The sequence below is a fragment of the Phocoena phocoena genome, chromosome 19, assembly GCF_963924675.1.
Source record: "Phocoena phocoena chromosome 19, mPhoPho1.1, whole genome shotgun sequence".
Classification (NCBI taxonomy): Eukaryota; Metazoa; Chordata; class Mammalia; order Artiodactyla; family Phocoenidae; genus Phocoena; species Phocoena phocoena.
In genome coordinates this window covers 38,955,261-38,974,800 of record NC_089237.1, presented here as the reverse complement: position 1 = coordinate 38,974,800, position 19,540 = coordinate 38,955,261, and the positions used below count along the sequence as shown (strand labels likewise).

At 39.6% G+C, this 19,540-nt stretch overlaps 1 protein-coding gene across 1 annotated transcript in view; it reads right to left on the bottom strand.

Annotated features, from left to right (window-relative positions):
• Positions 1-509: 509 nt before the first annotated feature.
• The window catches only part of LOC136139127 (AP-1 complex subunit beta-1-like), a 43,403-nt gene continuing 24,372 nt past the window's right edge, over positions 510-19,540 (bottom strand). The window contains exons 7-11 of the mRNA XM_065898024.1: positions 10,040-10,081; positions 9,046-9,192; positions 5,954-6,099; positions 2,791-2,920; positions 510-557 (exon numbers count right to left, since the gene is read on the bottom strand). Coding sequence (XP_065754096.1) covers positions 510-557; positions 2,791-2,920; positions 5,954-6,099; positions 9,046-9,192; positions 10,040-10,081 — 513 coding nt within the window. The remainder of the gene's footprint in view (positions 558-2,790; positions 2,921-5,953; positions 6,100-9,045; positions 9,193-10,039; positions 10,082-19,540) is intronic.

Below are 19,540 nucleotides of genomic sequence, written 5' to 3'. Positions count from 1 at the left end.
AAACTCAAGAGAAGCTCCCAACGGGGGCAAGCTAAACTTTACTTTGTGTAATATTGGTAAGTTGAATTCACAAAGGCTTTTACAACCAACATTATTAGTACAGCTGAAAAAATTTTCTAGGTCAAATTTCTAGTAGGTATCTAAGGTATAACCTATTTTACATTTTAAGAGGGAACAGTGACTTTCAATAATGTTTCAAAAAGACTATAAGCCAATAAGTAGTTTGACGATGTTTTTAATGAAAAGTTTTTGTACTAAATGTTACATTACAGTTTTGGTGACTAGGTTTGATTTATCTGTCCTACGTTGATATCAAATTAGCCAAAATAGCTAAAACTCACACTGCTTTCAAAATTTCATTTCCTAAACCCCCATTTTTTCTTTCCTGATTTTATGGTCTGGAGTACTAGAAAAGTACTAATTTTTCCTGCATGAGCTCTTGAATTTAAACATTATGTTTGCATAACATTTAAATGCCAATCAATCTTTACCTGGCTTTATCTGGATCTTTATGGTCTAAGCTTGTTGAAGTTAAGATCTGATTCTTTTTGTTCATACTAGGACAAGAGCAGAATGGAAGTTGAAATCTAAAGTAGCCCACCACTTTAAGCTAGTCATTAGTTTCACCTTGCACTAGCAGACACTAAATAGAGCTGCTAGTAGCGGGGGGAAGAAAAACTTCACCTCTTTTCAAGTCTTTGCTTATCTTCTCCATTGGGCAATACCAATTAATGAGAAAATACCCATTATTATGACATCCCTGCAAGAAAAGAATCCATGGGGAAAACATGGAGAATCAATAGTTGACTACAGATGGAAACTGCTTTATTACATTCTGCATAGACAGAAAATTTTTAAGATTGTTTTTTATAATGTCACGTTTGTGAAAATGAAAACTTGCTAGTCCTAATATCATAACAATACTTTTGAGGGAGGGGTTTGGACTAAGATTCAATTTCTTTTATGAGGGTTCCTATTTGGGATGTTCATTTCACCAAATGTGAAATGGAAACGCAAATAGGGAAGTAAACTGACATTTACTTATTTACTGTTTCCTTTTGGTTTTAAGAGTAGGAAATTTGCCCTCATTTCTGTGACCCAAATTCCCTTTCCTAATTCTAAAGTAAAGTATTCTCGTACCCATGCTGACTGTCCTCAAATATTTGGCTTGAGGCTCTATGGGCCAACAGGAGGTTCGATTTCAATAAAAACAGAGGAGATGTAAATTTGAGTTAGTTAGTTTCTTTTAGGATTCTGTGCTGGAAAAGCCCCTTAACACATAAGTCTCATTATAGCAACAAAGCCAATTCCTTCTGCACAGAAATCCTTGTTTTGTTCTTCTAGACTGAGCCAAGTTATACTGTGACTCACTCATTGTCACTCTAAATCATTACACCCTTTGCCGAGAAAGCAGCAGTCAACTGCTGAGGCAGCAAGGTAGTTAGTCAACTGGCAAGCAGGCTTGGTGCACTGGTACGTAAACTGTTGGAGAATGTTACTTTCAACTCTAAGCAATTTTATTGTTGATGTCTCTCACCATAAGTACTAGTATCCCACACTGGTATTTCCAGGAGATTGAGCAATGGGATCCCACCTGTCTTGATTGGAAAGTGGAAGGTTGAAATTTTTTGCTCATCATTTAAAACATATTTTATAGTCTCATTCATACTATTCTATCATTTCAAGTTCTCGATAGAAGGAGATAGCAATCCTCTTTGTTGCATCTTCTGTCAGTCACAGTGCACCTTTCCCTCTTTTTTTTTTTTTTCTGGTTAAATTGTGAGCTGACTTTCAGTAGAGATTTTCTTCTCAGATGGGAGTCCTGATGGCCTTAAAGTTCAAAACCATTGCATAAAGGCCGTTTTGCATTTGCTCTGCCAGGTACCCTGGGTTTCACCAGTTCTGGTCCAATTTTACATTAATTTACTGGTTTGGAGAATTCTTCACGTACACAGTATAAATTTGGGCCCTGGATTTCTCACAAGAGGTCACCCAGAACCCAGGTCAAAGAGAACTCTCTCATCACTTGCCCCTGTGGAAATCTTTTTCTAGTTCCCCTTTCATTGAGGGACTTGCCCTTCCAGGCTCTCAGCTTTGTGCAGGGATCAGTTACAATTCCCCATCTCAGGTCAGCCCAAGGTGGTCTCTTCTGTCCTTGTGAGCATTAAAACCCTCAACTTCTTGGGCTTATATCTGTATTTTATCCCTTGAGGGTTGCTACAGCTTCAGCTTATATGCTTACTACTCTGCCTTCATGTTGCTTGAACCCCAGAAGGCTTATATTTCAAAGAGAAATTCAAAGTGGTGAAAACGAAACGACACTCTAAGCTAGGACCTTAAGCATTCTAAAAAGTCAATATTTGCAAGATCGAGAGGCTCTTATAAACTTCATAAAGTTCTGAGCTCCTCTAAGATGCTGCTACACTTCCCACACACTTATCATATTTAAATGCAGATAACCCAACTATTTATGGCTGTGTATTCAAAGATGACCTCCACACAGCTCTACTGAAATCTATTCTTGTGACATTCAAATTCCCTATGAAAGTCTTAGAAAAAAAATAAGTTTGTACATAACACCTTGAGACGTTTGTTGAGTAAAAAGAAAATAACTTTGTGTCAAGGCGTGACTTCTGTGTGTATTTTTAATGAAAAATAAAAGTCTTCTCCACAGAGTTATTTCAAACCCTATTCCATGACCAAATCTAATATAAGAAAGAGAGGGGTTGCTTTACAGACAACATTGGCAAGACATAAACCTGTACCCCCTGAGTGAAGTAAAAGTCTAACCTGCAGGTTGTTCAGAGGCTCCATCTTCATGACTGGGCCCAATGTGTTGAGAGGCAGAGAGACATCAATGCTCTGGTTTGGCATCAGTGGTGTATGGATGGCCAGAGGAGTGCTGGGGATGACACCAAAGCTAGGAGAGAGGATGAAGAAATCCCAGAGGTTAATCAGGAGGCAGGATTTAGTCACGTCTTTAGGTTTCAATGGCTTTTTACTCCATTTGAAGGAAACATAAGGAATAGCAGGCACTAAAGTGCCCAATTCTAATTTGCTGTAACACTAGTTACAACATAACCTCTTTTTTCCATTAAGAAGATTTGAGGAAGGAGAAAACATTCATAAGCACAGAACTGGTTTGCTAATGCTCCGATTCTGAAAGTTTCTTATGTTTATCATGCCACTAGAGGGACAGGTTTGATAAGCATCTTTTTCTTATACAATATTCCTTTAGATAATCTTTGGGAGAAAGAACACTTAAGAATACCCATCCTGTAAAGTATAATGATATCATTTCACTTGCTTGATAACCTGCCTGATCAGACCAGAGGATGATTTACTGGTAACTCTCATTTTCTTTCTTCTTTATTTACTTACACAGGATACAATCATTGGGAAAGAGCCAGTCTAAGTAAAGCAGAGTTGATTGGCTTAAACATTCCAAACAACACCCCAAAGGATAAGTTGTAGACTCAAATCTGGCCACTTACTTCGCCTAAGGCAGGCAGTGAGTACCCACCAGTTTGACTTCTCAGAGAAGCCTGCCTAATAATAATACAAGAATAGTAAAGAGATGGGAAAAGCCTGAGTCTGAAGTTACAAAAAAACCCAAAAATATATGAGGGGAGACAGACATGTCTTACGTCTCAGAAATATAAGAATACAATTTTAAAAAGATGGAGCAGAAAGGAAAAGTAGGCCCATAGGTGTAACAAATAAACAACTTAATGATATAAATTTATAATGAATTTATGTTCTAATAAGCCTCAGGAAGGAAGATGGGATTTTAATATTTATAAAATAATTATTGAGTTTATATAGGTAGTATCAATTTCAAGAGTCACAGACTAGCAGAAGAAACATTTTCCTTTTTGTAGATAAACTACACTTTAGAGTCCCTAATGCAATAAAGAAATTATTTTGAGTAGACACATCACTCATTTTGGTATCAACATTTATGGGTCAAAAAACCCTTTTGCCCTTTTGCCCTTGCTCTCATTATTTAACTATGTGGAAAACCATAAGGAATCTAAAAAAAGGCTACTAGAACTAATAAGTAAGTTTAATGAAGTTTCAAGATACAAGTTCAATGTACAAAAATCAGTTGTATTTCTATATACTAGCAACAACCAAAAACTAAAATATGCTTCTTACTATAACATCAAAACTATAAAGCACTTAAATGTGACAAAAGATGTGCAAGATCTGTACACGAAAAACTATAAAACACTGCAGAGGGAAGTAAGGATGACCTAGATAAATGGGGAGATATGCTATGCTAATGGATTAGAAGACTCAATATTGTTTGATGCCAATTCTTCCTCAAACTGATCTGCACATTCACTGCACTCTCAAGCAAAATTCCAGCAGGCAAAAGACCTAGAATTGCCAAAACAATTTTTGAAAAAGAACATACATAGTAGGAGGGCTTATACTATCTGACTTCAAGACTTACTACGGAAAAAAGGTTTACTTTGACTCTTAGTTTACACATATTATCTCACCGAAAGTACCTCAAAATGAATTCTAAAAGGTAAAGGTAGGAGCTAAATCTATTAACACTTCTATTAAAAACATTAAAAAAATTGTAACTGTGGGTCAGGCAAAGATTTGTTAAACAGAACACAAAAAGCAAAAGACATAAAAAGGAAAAAATTGCAAAGTAAACTTTATTTAAATAAAAAACTTGGGCTTCCCTGGTGGCGCAGTGGTTAAGAATCCTCCTGCCAATGCAGGGGACACAGGTTCAATCCCTGGTCCAGGAAGATCCCACATGCTGTGGAGCAACTAAGCCCGTGAGCCACAACTACTGAGCCTGCGCTCTAGAGCCTGAGAGCCACAACTACTGAGCCCACATGCCACAACTACTGAAGCCCGCGCTCCTAAAGCCCGTGCTCCGCGACAAGAGAAGCCACTGCAATGAGAAGCCCGAACACCTCAACAAAGAGTAGTAGCCTCTGCTCACGGCAACTAGAGAAAGCCAGCACGCAGCCAAAAAAAACAGTGTATATGTGTCAATCGCAATCTCCCTTAAAAAAATAAATAAGTAAAACAAAAAATAAAAAACTTGTTCTTTGAAAAACACTGTTAAGAAAATAAGGCAAGCCACAGACTGGGAGAAAATATTTGCAAGACATATCTGACAAAGGACTTGTATCCAGAATATATAAAGAACTTTATTACTTGATAATAAGACAATCAATTAAAAAGAAAAAGGAACGATTTGAGCAGATACTTCACCAAAGAAGATATAAGAATGGTCAATAAGATTATGAAAAGAATGCTCAATATCACTAGTCATTAGGGAAATTCAAGTTAAAATGGGATACTACTATACATGTATAAGCATGGCTGGCATTGGTAAGAGTATGGAACAGCTGGAACATTCACACTTATTACCATATGACCCAGCAATACCACTGCTAGGTATTTATCCAGGAAAAATGAAAACATATATCCACACAAAGACCTGTATGTGAATATTCACAGGCGCTTTAGTCATAAAAGATAAAACTGGAAACAACCCCCAGTTCCACCAACTGGTTCCACCAAAGTGTAAACAAATCACGGTATAAGCATCGATGGAGTACTACTCAATAAAACAGAACAGACTGCTGAAACATCTCAAAGCGTTATGCTAAGTGAAAGAAACCAAATGCAAAAGACTCCATACTACGTGATTTCATTTACAAAACATTATAGAAAAGGTATGATTATAATGGCAAAGACAGTTTTCTTATTCCATATGGATGAGTTTTCCCAGCAAAATTCCCTAGGGTCTCCAGTGTTGAAGCTGACCACTGAACAGATGTGCAACAGCCTCCACTCACTCTACATCAAACATCTGCCAACATGAGAGTTTTTACCCACTGCTAAATAGAACACTCTCTTGTTGGACACAAAGTACACTGCTGTGTCAGGATCGAGCTGGGGAACTCAGGTTTCTTACCTATTCTTGTTAAACTGAATTGCAAAGTCTGTCATGTGCTGCAGAGCTTTGCTGGTGAAGTTCATTTCCATATAGATGTGCCCTTGGCGGTGAGTAAATGTTCCCGGAATCTCCAGGCCCTTAGCCTTTACTGCAGGCAGCCAGACCTGAAACACAGTATAAAGCCCAATGAAACCAGACAGAACGCTTCTGAATAAAGATGAAATTAAGACTTCACTTCCTTAGGCAACTAAGGTGATTTTTATACCATAAATACCAAGCCAAATGCAAAAGGCTCTGGATAAAGTCATATTTGCTGAATTTTGAGATCATTCTCAACTATTTAAGAACCAAAAAGAACCCACCAAAAATCAAAAACCAAAAAAACCCCAACCAAACAAAACAAAAACCCAACCCAAAACCAAAGCCAAAAACAAACAAAACAAGAAAAACAAGCCCCAAAATAGTCTATGGGTAGCCATGGCAAAAGGAGAAATTCCAATGAGCATAATATGGGGTTTCTTTGGTTAGTAGCTTTGGTAAAAGGCTTAAAAGGGGAAAAAACTGATCTAATGAAAATCGCATGTTTACAATATTTAAAGACTTTTAAAAATCATTACCAAATTCCTTATCAGTAATGTGTTAAGGGCAAGGACCATGTCTTATGTATAGTTTTAACTCTCGTTATAGTCTCTGGGAAATAGTAAGTATTTAGATGTCGTTTAAGTAATCTGAATGCCTATTTTCTCTATATAATTCATTCGTGACCCACCTCTGGCCCCAGAATCTGTGATACTCCTGGAGTGTACCAGTTTACACACACACACACAGACACACACACACACATATATATAAAACCAACAGGAATTCATGAACTGTCCTGACTAAAGACAGAGTACCCATTAATCAGTGGGTGACTAGTTAACATGAGAATATACTCAACCACATTACAGGAAAAAAAGGAAAAAGAAAAGAAAATGACACTATTTAATAGTATAAGATATTATTTTTCATCTATCAGAGGGTCAAAAATTCAAAAAGTCAGTAATACTCAGTGAAGGAGAATATAAGGAATCTGACACTATTACATTCTGCTTTGGAGAACATAATTTGATGTCACCTTTTTGGAGGGTAAGTTGGTAACGTCTTTTTTTAAAAAAATAATTTATTGTTTTATTTTTGTCTGCGTTGGGTCTTAGTTGCAGTACACAGGATCTTTGTTGCGGCAAGCAGGATCCTTTTGTTGCACGGGCTCTTCGCTGTGGCACGTGGGCTTCTGTCTAGTTGTGGTGTGTTGATCTCTCTCTCGTTGTGGAGCACAGGCTCCAGAGCACATGGGCTCTGTAGTTTGTGGCACATGGGCTCTCTAGTTGAGGTGCGCGGGCTCAGTAGTTGTTGCATGCAGGCTCAGTAGCTGTGGTGCGTGGGATTAGTTGCCTGGTGGCATATGGGATCTTAGTTCCCCAACCAAGGATCGAACCTATGACCCCTGCATTGGAAGGTGAATTCTTTACCACTGGACCACTGGGGAAGTCCCTGTAATGTCTTTTTTTTTTTTTTTTGCGGTACGTGGGCCTCTCACTGCTGTGGCCTCTCCCGCTGCAGAGCACAGGCTCCAGACGCGCAGGCTCAGAGGCCATGGCTCACGGGCCTAGCGGCTCCATGGCATGTGGGATCCCCCCGGACCGGGGCACGAACCCGTGTCCCCTGCATCGGCAGGTGGACTCTCAACCACTGCTCCACCAGGGAAGCCCCTGTAATGTCTATTTTTAAATGCTTAAATGATCAAGCACATTCCAAGTTTATCCTATAGATATGCTTACAAAAATATACCATGATACACATAAACAAGAATGTTCATGGTAACATCATAATAACAAAAAAGGGGGCGGGGATAGGACTAGATGAATAACCTAAATGTCCATCACCAGGAGGAAGATTAACTACGTTGTGGTACACCATCAATAAAGTGGATACAGCCATTCAAATGACTGTGGTAGAGAAAAAACAAGGTGCAAAACAGTATATCCCACTGACAGTATTTAAAGGATACAAACATACAGGTATATGCATGATCTATTTTTCTTCTGAGAAGACACAGAAAAAGTTAATAGTGGCTACTTATGGGGAAGTGGGGACAGAGGGAAACTTAATTTTCCACCTGATCTTTCTACATTATTTAAATTTGTCATTTCTAGGTATTACTGTAATGTTAGTAAACAAGTACGTTACATAATTTCTTAATCAATTAAAAGTCTGTGGGGATAATATCCAATGCAGTAACCTTACAACAAAAGCTACTAAGTTGTGCCAAAACACTATAGCTCAGTTTTGAATCATATTTCTGGTTACTCTATGTAATGGGTGTGTACACAAAGACAAGACTCCTGCGAAGGACAACTGGTTTACTATCTGCAGCAGGGATCCCCCACACCGAGCTGGTAGAGCAGGCAGAGAATTCAGAAAGCAACCAGGCGTGCTGCCCCCTCAGAAAGGCAAAATTAAAAGAAACCTAGCTTAGCCTGGAAGGCACTATTCCCAAGGGCCGAAATATGCTTCATTTACAGGGTGTTTCCCTTTCCCCTTTTGAATTTCAATCTGAGCATGACATCAAGTGAGGCTGAGACTAGAGGGACACCAATGACACTAACCTAAATCTAAACTCTAAAAAGGTGTAGTAAAATGCATGAAAACCAAATCTGAGCAATGGCACTCTAGAATCCATATGCAGTACCAATGGAAAAAGGAGAGTGGAAAGAATGCAAAGTAAAATGTTACTTCTCTATTATGTCTTTTTCCTCCTACTGTTGCTCTGTATATCACATCTACACTAGACTGACTTCAGTGTTGACAAGCTAGGCAATATTTCTAAACTAGAGAACAAATACTAAATGCTTAGTATTTCCAATTTTAAGTCTAATTATACAAATGGTTAATAAGGATGCTATGGTGCTTCTTATTGCTAGGTTTAATTTAAGGCTGCCTTTCATCCTCCTTGTAAATCCTCTAGAAAAAGAGCCCCAACCTTGGATTTATTATCAGTGAGAGTAACACAAATGTCAGATGCTAAATAATTCAGGTCGTGTCCACTAAGAAAGTGTTGTTTTACTTACAGCCTTAGGAGCCACATATCCACCAGGTGCCATGCCTATCCCCGTGGAGAGTTCAAATAGGTCATTCAGACCACTGCTGACCACAACAGGAGTAGGTGAAGGAGCAAAGGTTGCAGGCACTGATGATGGGATGAAGGACTGTCCCCCCTGCAGGGAATAAAAGGGAAGGGGAGCAGGGAGATCAGGAAGAACTGATTAATAGTCCTTAAAATGTTGCTATATATTTTAGTAGTATTGATAAATCAATAAGAACACACCATAATTACAATATTCTTAGGCGTTTAATTCGTATATTCTTTGTCCTTCAAATCATCATGGTTATTTTTCGTCATTGAAAATACACACACTCTGTAGAAGTTCTATCAAGAGAGTCATCAGCAGGATCAGGAACACAGTGATCCAAAGTTTTTTCTGTTTGTTTCCAATTTCAGCTTCCATGATTCTGTGCAAGAGGCCTACAGGTACCCTAATAAAGGGGGAATCTGTTTCTATAGAAAGAAGGAGAAGCATCCAACTTAGACAGCAGTTCCATTTCCACTTGGGCCCAGGCAAGTCTTATTTCCCCATTTAGGCATAAGTATCTAGGAGGAAACTCTCCTGGGGGAGATGGATACTCACACCCCCCTAACTCACGTACGAGGAGAGTCTCACTCTGAGTCCAGCTGACGCTCAAGCTCTTTCTAGACGACAGAAAAGAGTATTCTCTCGTCAAGATCGGAGGTTCCATTTCCTTTAGCCCTTTAATGTCAGGAAGACAAAGAACTCTGTAGACACCAGAGCGCCAATCCCTAAAGAGACCCCTACACCACATGTGGTGTATGGTCCCAAAGATTCCAAGTAACCCTACGCTACTTTCTACTCTTCATACACTGCTACAGAGGTTCTGGTGTACAGGGCTAGATAGCAGCAGTGGCTGGTCTGAGAACGTGTGCATAGGAAAGGCATCAAACAGGGGGCAGTGCATCCCATGGTGAAAAAAACCGATGGCACTGACTGCCAGACTTCCTCCAATGCCCCCGCCAAGGTCACTGCCAAGCTGAAAGAGAGAAAGGAGAGAGAGGAGAGAAAGGTAGAGTTCATTTAGCTAAATACTAGATGCCCATACAGAATCTGTAAATTGCTCTACCAAGTTGCGGGGAATACATGCTATTCAACTTGACTCCCAAAGCCTAAAGAAATTCTAGATTGCAAAGAAATATAACCTAGGAGAACTGAGTAGGGGAAGTGATGGTGTGTGGCAGTTTTGAGAAAACGTGGAAAGAAGATGGAGCTGGGCCATCTCAGGAATGTTTCAGATCCAATCTTTTCACTGGGGTACACAGGCACAAACCCAAACAGGATTTAAAGAGTTTACATATTCCAAGAAGCTATATCTCTAAGTCACAATGTTCTGAATATGTTTTATTTTTTCTTTAAAAGGAAATTTAAGGGGGGGGGAAGAAAAACTAAAATATGTTTTGAACTACAAAACTTGCCACCACACTGAGAAAGTGGGAACCAAACCAGTACTGAGCTGCAATTTCAAGCTTCAAAAATTATAGCTTGAACAAGAGTGATTTTTAGAGTTTAGAACTCTCCTAAGAAAGCAAACGGCTGGGTTAGGAAGATATCCTATCTGGGCAGGAAATGCGAAGGCATGCAATTCTTCAAATCTCTCCCACAGTCAATACAGCTAAGGAGAAATGCTGTGATTTATCTGGAGTAGATCATTTAAAAGGATGCTAGCTATTGGAGAATTAGACTAATGCAATTAGCTAGGTGACAGGAAAATAATTCCACATGGTCTTACTTCTGCCTCTTTTTCCCGTCAGGGCTCTGATATAATTCACCCTGAATTCCAAGACAAAAGCATTAAAGAAGAACTGAAGCTGAAAATAGCTAGCATGAAAAAACATAAAACACACATACCCACAACTAATGGTGCTGTTCAGAAAGCAAACAATACGCTTTTGTGCTACGATTCTATACTGCTACTTCCCTAGTTCTCACTGTGCATCTAACATTCCCCTCTGAATCACCAAATGCCTTGTCTGCTTTACAAAACACTGTTTCCTTTATTGTCTGTCATTTAGTGGTAGAAACTTGGAGAGCTCTAGGCTGTGGTTGTGTTAAAAACAACAACAACAACAACAACTGTATTTGTCTTCAGGATTTGAGAGAGGGGATTTGTTACCTTCTCAATGGACAGATATATAAAACTGGGTTGCCAAAATCTCAAAAATAATATACATACTGAAAAATAATGGGACTTATTTCCACCACGACAGAACAAAAACCCCAGGCGTTTCATAACTGGCATGAATAAGCATGTTCTGCACTAAGCTACAGAACACTCCAAACCTCAAAGAACCAACATTTGCAAAGTCTGGTTCCTGAAGACTATTTACTGGTTGGACGTGGGGCGAGAAATCACAGGCATACAGATAAAAAGGTCATCACAACCAAGAGTTCGAGTAACTGGAAAAGAATGACAGCAAATAGAAAAGATATTACACACCTACCTTCTCCCTGTTTCTAGAATAACACACATCCACAGCATGACATCTGAAAAGCAGGAGATTCCTTTTATTCAAACACACACTCACATTTGCTGGACATACGGTACTATGGGGACTATAAAGATGCCGGGCAATGAGGGGAAAACAATAGATGAACAAGATCCAGGCTTTGCAAACTGGCAAAAAAACAAAACACGAATGCAAAAACCATACAGAATATACTAAAGCAAAAAAAGAAAGTTCTGAATAGAAGAGCCTCCTTTTGGCTGAAGGATAATGAAAAGAAGCTTCAAAGACATGGTAGTGTGAAATTATAGAATGCAAAAACGGGGGAGGTTATTTCTCAAATAGCCTGAACAAAGGTTAAGAAGTAGGAATAAAAGCATGATCAAGAAGGATGAGTAGGGACTTCCCTGGTGGTCCAGTGGCTAAGACTCCATGCTGCCAATGCAGGGGATCGAGGTTCGATTCCTGGTCAGGGACTAGATCCCGCATGCCGCAACTAAGAGTTTGCATGCCGCAACTAAAGATCTCGCACACCACAACTAAAAGATTCCCTCGTGCCGCAACGAAGATGCCACATGCCACAACGAAGATCCCGCATGCGGCAATGAAGATCCTGTGTAGCCAAATAAATAAATAAATAAATACTTTTTTAAAAAAAAAAAAAAAAGGAAGAAGGAGTAGTCTAATTAGACTGGAGCACAGGGTAGATATGTGTTAAAAAAAAAAAGTCAAAGAAAATAAGTTTGCAAAGGTAAACTGATTATGGTTAAGTCTTTAGTTTTCAATTCCTCCATCACAAAAACCTGGAGGTTTCTTAGAGTAAGATTCAATCTTTCTAAGATTACTAATAACTACTTCAATTGTGTTCTATTAACTATGGTTTTCAACCTTAGATACACAACGGAATAAACCACCTGCATGTGTATAACTGTGGGGAGGAGGGGGATTTTTAGAAGTACTGATGCTCGAGTCTCAATCCCAGCCATAGTGATTTAATTGTTCTGAGTTGTAGCCTGGACATCAGAATTTTAAAAAGCTGCCCTAGTGATTCTAACGTACAGACAAGGTTGAAAACCATTGCCTTAGAGAATTAACTATGATTTGGAATCAGACAAGAATATATGTTCAGGAATTACTTTGGCACTAACTCCTGAACTGAAAAGGAAGCTAGAACTTAAGAAGAAAGAAAACCCCATTTATTTATTTTTTATACATTAATTAATTAATTAATTTTTGGCTGTGTTGGGTCTTCGTTGTGGTGCGCGGGCTTCTCATTGTGCTGGCTTCTCTTGTGGAGCACGGGCTCTAGGCACACCGGCTCTAGGCACATGGGCTTCAGTAGTTGTGGCTCACCAGCTCTAGAGCACAGGCTCAGTAGTTGTGGCGCACGGGCTTAGTTGCTGTGCGGTATGTGGGATCTTCCCAGGTCAGGGCTCGAAGCTGTGTCCCCTGCGTTGGCAGGAGGATTCTTAACCACTGTGCCACCAGGGAAGTCCAAGAAAAACCCTTTCTAAGGAAGGGAATGATGCAGAATGTCTCATTTGTCCTGATGCTGGTTTTGATTTAGCTTTATGACTTTCTGATGGGCTTACACATCCTCCCCCCAGCAACTCTCCTCCCTTCTGGCCTATCTCACAACTGAAGCTTGAAAGACATGGAATTCTTTATGGACCTTGTTGGCACTCGATGGCAAGAAAGAAAAACACACTGGAAGAGAAATGGCAGTATTATCAAATATGCTACATTAAATAAAAGGCATTGAGAAAAGGCACTCACTAGTGGTGTTATTTCCAAAGGAAATAAAGCCCATTTATAGCCCTTATTTTCTTAGATTTCATTCTTATTATACTTGAGTATTATATGAATATTATCTTAGCTGGACAGGATCTAAATGTCCTCCCCCCCTCCTCCCCACCATGCTGCTTGTCAATTTTATTCAAAAACATGTAAGAGAAACTGAAAAGTAATTCTGATACTCCTTTGTTTACATTCAGCTTATCAAATACAACTCAGCCGCAACCCACAATCAAGAACTCTTGATCTTATAGAGACAGACTCCAAAGGGTGTTAGAGACATGTAGCCAGAAATATAAAGGTTCACATAACTGTGCTATGTCCAAAGAAAAAAAGGAAAGGACAATTTCAATATGTTTTCTAACTAGCAAAACTATAGCTTACTCAGACTTTATTCAGCATCTTTTCTTTTGACTGAAAAGTTTCTAAGGGAGGTTATCATCTTCCTCTCTGAAAATATGACACAGGTGATAGCACAGTGTTGGGCAAGAGTAACTAACAGGGAGATGTCAGCAAGGATGGGAGCCAATTCCCCAGTGAGGGCCTCTCCTATCTACAGCAACAAGCAGGCTGATGCAGATATTAATCGAGGAGGGGGCGGGGGGAGGCGAGAAAGCTGAACAAAACACAGCAATGTCGTTGTCATGTTGGCCTGAACTAGCCACTAACCATTTCAGTTCAGTTGCTGATATCATCTGGAGTCAGACAAGATTCATCTGTTTGGTAATACTTACTAATCAGGTAGGGTACAAAATCAGTCAAACTGGACTTGTAAAATTTCAGTGATATCTATTATCCAGTAAGCTGGGAGAGGTGAGTGAAAAGTGCCAGAGGCATAAGGCATGGCTTTAATCTCAATCTTAGGTGTCTAAATACTGTGTACATTTTAAGTGTCTTTTGGAGCTGTCCATTTCCCGTTAATCCCAGGACTGCCTTAATGAGGCCACTATTTTCTCCATGAAGGAAATAATGTCAGCTACAGACCAACTAAATCAGGATATAGGAAGATGAAGGAGAGGTGCCAATTTCAGGAAAAGAACACTTCAAATGCTGAAAACTGAGCAGAATTTTCCTACAGGTCCATAGCTGATACCCAAGTCTAAAATTTCTGCTAGTGGTAAAGCCTCCCCAGCCCCCAATCTAAATCACATTAAATGGCACTAAGAATAACATTAACATTTCGCTACTGCCACAGAGTAGGTGCTTTATCATGCCTGAAGTAGTGCTGAAATAGGTTCAGTTCATGTTGAACCAGGGAGATGTGTCGCTGCACTGTTCATTAACTGGATGGAAAGTAGTGATTTCATGGGGACTTATTTTATGGGCTAAAGGGATTTCAGCACGGTTGCATGAGCTCTGCTGCAGAACCAGGCTGAGCCAAAAGTTTGAGAGCTGAGTCTGCATACCAAAAGGAAATACCTTCATCCAATGGCAACATGCTACAAAAGCAGAAGTACAGAGAAAGAACCCAAGACTGAGGTTCTGTAAGGGACCAAGTCTGCCTGACTCCAAGAAAAGGAAAAGTCTTGACATGGCCACCAAGCAGACCGAAAACAAAACAAGAACAGCAACAAAAAAAACCCCACATGGGATTTCCCTGGTGGCACAGTGGTTAAGAATCCGCCTGCCAACACAGGGGACATGGGTTCAATCCCTGGCCCGGGAACATCCCACATGCCACGGAGCAACTAAGCGCGTGTGCCACAACTACTGAGCCTGCGCTCTACAGCCCGCGAGCTACAATTACTGAGCCCAAGTGCCACAACTACTGAAGCCCGCACGCCTGGAGCCCGTGCTCCGCAACAAGAGAAGCCACCGCAGTGAGAATCCCGCGTACCACAACGAAGAGTAGCCCCCACTCACCACAACTACAGAAAGTCCCTGCGCAGCAACAAAGACCCAATGCAGCCAAAAAGAAATGAACAAGTAAAAATAAAATTAAATGCAAAACCCCAAACCCCCCACAAATGTTCACAATCACTGCTCTGGGTTAGCCCCTTTGAGGTCCATCTGACCAATCTAAAATATACCTGTCTGCTTCTGAAACTGGAGCTGAGTATCTGAAGACATTCTCTTAATTAGAGGTGTAGATCTTAAGCTCACACATTTATTTGCTCCTGTCTAGAATTATCACCTCCTTTATTTGACACTTTCCAGAACTGATTTAATTGAAAGGAGTCTAAGGAATGCTTTAGGTCATATAGCTCTGCTGGTTAGGAGTCAAAACAGAATGATGTAAAAATAGTACACAATGATTCCGATCACAAACAAAACTTATACCAAAATCCTACTGGTGTCAGAAACATCAGTCTGTGTTTTTCCTATTAGCTTTTAGATTTTAGAAGGCACACACTATCTTGTCTTTAGGTAAAAGTATGGTTTTCCAGCTCTTGGGCACAAATTTTAATTTAATCTTCAAAAAGCTATTTAGAAAAGCACCATAAAATATAACTAATCAAATTGGTGAAAAGAATCTGTAACCATGCAAAAGCTATTAGACAAACTCATGGTGAGAACAGACTTGATGTGGAATAGCGTAAATGAGTTGAGATCATACAAAATCATCAGAAGACCCCTTAACTTGAAGGAAAAAGTCTTACATCAACGGAAAAATAGGGAGATATAATAGATTACTTCCTGAGATGGGACAGGGAATAGAATGTGACAGAAAGTCCTTAGAATGGCCACTGTTGGTCTCTAGGTCAGATATAACTCAATGTTCAGTGCAGTAAAAATTCACAGGAGAAGCTCTGCATTCTGTCTCATTTTCCTTTGCAGCAATTACTACCTATGTACTTGTTTGTCATTCGTCTCCCCTCACTAGAATGTATGTTTGCAAGGACTCGCCACAACTATATTCCCAGTACATAGAATAGAGCCTGACAAGGAATAAGCACTCAAATATTTACTGAGTGAATGCATTTCCATATAAGCACCACTATGGCAGTATTATTTCTTGGGGAGACAATTTGGAAATGAATCATTTTATTGGTGAAAATTATCACAAAATGGACAGAAGGCTGACACAACTGTTTCCCCAACTGACATAAGAGCACCATATCTGCATCAACACTGCCAACACATATGAATACAACCAATTAGGGGAAAAAGTGACCCCACCCCCTCCGTTCCCACCCCAAGGCCAAAGCTCTTTCTAGAAAGGAAATGTATTGTCTGAGTGGTTTTGATTGCCAGTTTTCAGCACAAGAATGTCCTGTGCATCATTTATTTGCCTTGAAAGTACTTGCTTTATATCACAATTCACCACCAAATAGATGGGAACACAGGATTTTGTGGCTCTACCTGAAAGCAATCTTATTCCTTTTGCTGCGAGATAGATGTATAAACGTATCCAATCCCTCGCCTCATTAATGAATAAACTTCTAAAGTCTTTCTCAAACTTTCAAGTGCCTCCTAATGATAAGCTAGCCCAAACTCACACACAGGGCATCTGGGAGGTATAGCATGGAGAGGCCTAGGGCAAACAAGCCTTGTGTTGTATCTTAAACATTCATGCAATTTTACATTCTAAGCTGTAATACAGTGTGTTTACATTCCTTACCATCAAGTAAGACTGACACTGCAAGATGATGAACCAGGTTTATCCTGCAGCTTCAAATGCACCCTGTACTCTGCTGTGTACTCCAGAGACTGTGTACCCTAGTCTGAGAAGGACCAAAGTTAAGTGAGACTGAATTCTATTCTGGAAAATGACAATAACAAAAAAACTGGAGGAATCACAGGACAGTGGAAAAGTACGTATAAACTTTAAAGTTTTGAAGAAGTCTGGGTTCAAAATCCTGACTCTGAGTCTTACTTGCTATGCAACCTTCAGTTTTATTGTAAAATGGGACCCAATACCAATTACCTTGCAGACTTATTTTGAGGATTAGGAATTATAAAAGTTCTAGCACAGAGACTGGCACAGAAATAGGCACTCAGTATTTGGTAATTATTCCCAACACTGCCTGAGGCCAGCCTTCACTAAATCTATGCATTGATAAAAAAGACAGTGGTTACAAAAGCCACTGAAGAATTTATCAGGCAAAATTAGGCTACAATTTACAAAACTGTCTTCACAAGACTACCAACTCTAAAACTTAAGCTCTTAAATCACAGCAACTCTTTTCCAGAGGAAGAGATATGAAGATGCAAAACTAGTATGTACAATGGATTTCCCACGGGCTAAAAAAACCCTCAAAATCATTACTACAATAGTTCATGAGCTGAAATATCTGGAAGGTAAAAACCTGTAAGAAACAGGGTAGGAGGTTCTAAAACACATACACTGGAGTCAGGAAAAGGCAGTTTCTCCTCTCTTCTACTCCATCCTAGCTGGGCACACTGAAGCACATATCTCTGGCAGGAAACTCTTCGTCAGCACACAGAAAGGGCACCCTGGATAATGCCTCCTTTCTATTCTTGATGCACAATAGCACCATTTTTCTAAATAGAATAACGCACAGCACCTTGGATAAACAGAAGGCCGTAATTTAGCCAAGGCCTGACAGTCTGCTGACAGTCTGAAAGTAATGGCAACAAATAACTGAGATTCAATTATTACTCTAGTGATCCTCAGAGATGTCAAACTCATTATCAGATGCTGTATCTTTATAACATGTATGCAAGATTTACATACTTGGGTGCCGGGTCACCTCTCACACTACACCAAACCAGAAGGATCTGCACCACAGTCAGAAATGTCACACTACCCAAGATGAGCAGTTTCTTAGATTTGGTAGCAGGGGCACAAAAAGACACCTATACTGCTTCTAAAACAAAGAAACAAAAACCCCAATAACATTTAAATAGTATACTATCTTGCTCTATACACAGATCAGAGTTTCATTACCTGAATGCATTCCACATCAAGGTGACAGTTAAGTTTACACTAACAGAAGGAGGAAACTATCTACATTTAGGCAAAAGAGAATACACTAAAGGGCAAGCAAAAACTAAGGAGGAAAGTGAAGAGTATGTAGGAAATCCATTTTGATTTGAGTTTTGTGACGAAGAAGCATCATTTTTTAAAATCTGAAGCTCTGCCTACATCAATGATTTTCAAAGGTACCTGTCTCCAAAAACAAACAAACAAAAAACCAAACAACGAAAAACACCATCTAAGAGTCACCTGGGAATGGTGTGCACGTGTGTGTGTGTGTTTTTTTACATCATAGCAATATACCTACTTCACTCTCTTTGGTTTAAGAATCACAGCTGTTATATATGAGTCACGATTATTGATGGAAGAAGGCTGGAGCCTTCAGGTAGCTTGTGACAAATAATAATAATGAATAAATAAATTGATAAGTATTTCCTGAATGACAGTTCTAGAAAAGTCACAATTCACTAAATCTCAAAACTTCACAAGTGCAATGATGAAAGAGGGCAAACAAGATCTAATGGGAGGGTCACCAGGATGTGAAAATGGAAGAGTAATATTATCCTCTAATGAATATCAAGTTTTAAAGGAACAGAAAATGGGTAGATAATCCAAAATACAAGACAATTTTCAGTCTCCAATCATGGAACATGAGCAAGGGTGAGACGAACCCTGGGAATGAGCAACTAAATCTAAATCGGTCAAATTCAACTCTTGGTCAATTTCCGGTAGGCTGGATCACCTAACAGCAAATCACAACAGGAAAATGTCCTGGGGTCAGGGGGTGAGGGTGTGGAGGGGTAGGAGGCAGAACAAAGGTAAAGTCAGAGAGGTCTGTTTTGTAGGAGGTGCCAGAGGCTCACCAAAATGTAATTCTTCTGCGGAAATCACTGCCTTGGTTTAAAGATCAATTTTGTAACATCTCTGCCTAACTTCACCTGGAGCTTCATTTGGCTCAATATTCTCAGTCTCGGCTGTGAAATTAAAATAACTTCGATTTTTTTTAAAAAATACCAATGTCTAAGGTCCTGTCTCCCAGAAATTCCGTTTAGTTGCTCTAGGGTTGGGTCCAAACGCTGACAATATATATTTTTAAATACCAATTATGCAGCTAGAGTGAGAACCACAAAGCTTGAAATAAAAGGTTAGTAGCTGCCACGCTTCATTAGCAGCACACCACTGACCTCTATGGGTAAGGTTCTGTTAGAAACCAGCGATAAAAGCAGCAAAAACGCTGCTGAGAGCTGTTCTGAGATGAACACCCACGTAACCTGAGTGCTGCTTGCCAGACAATCACATAACTCTAATCCAGGCC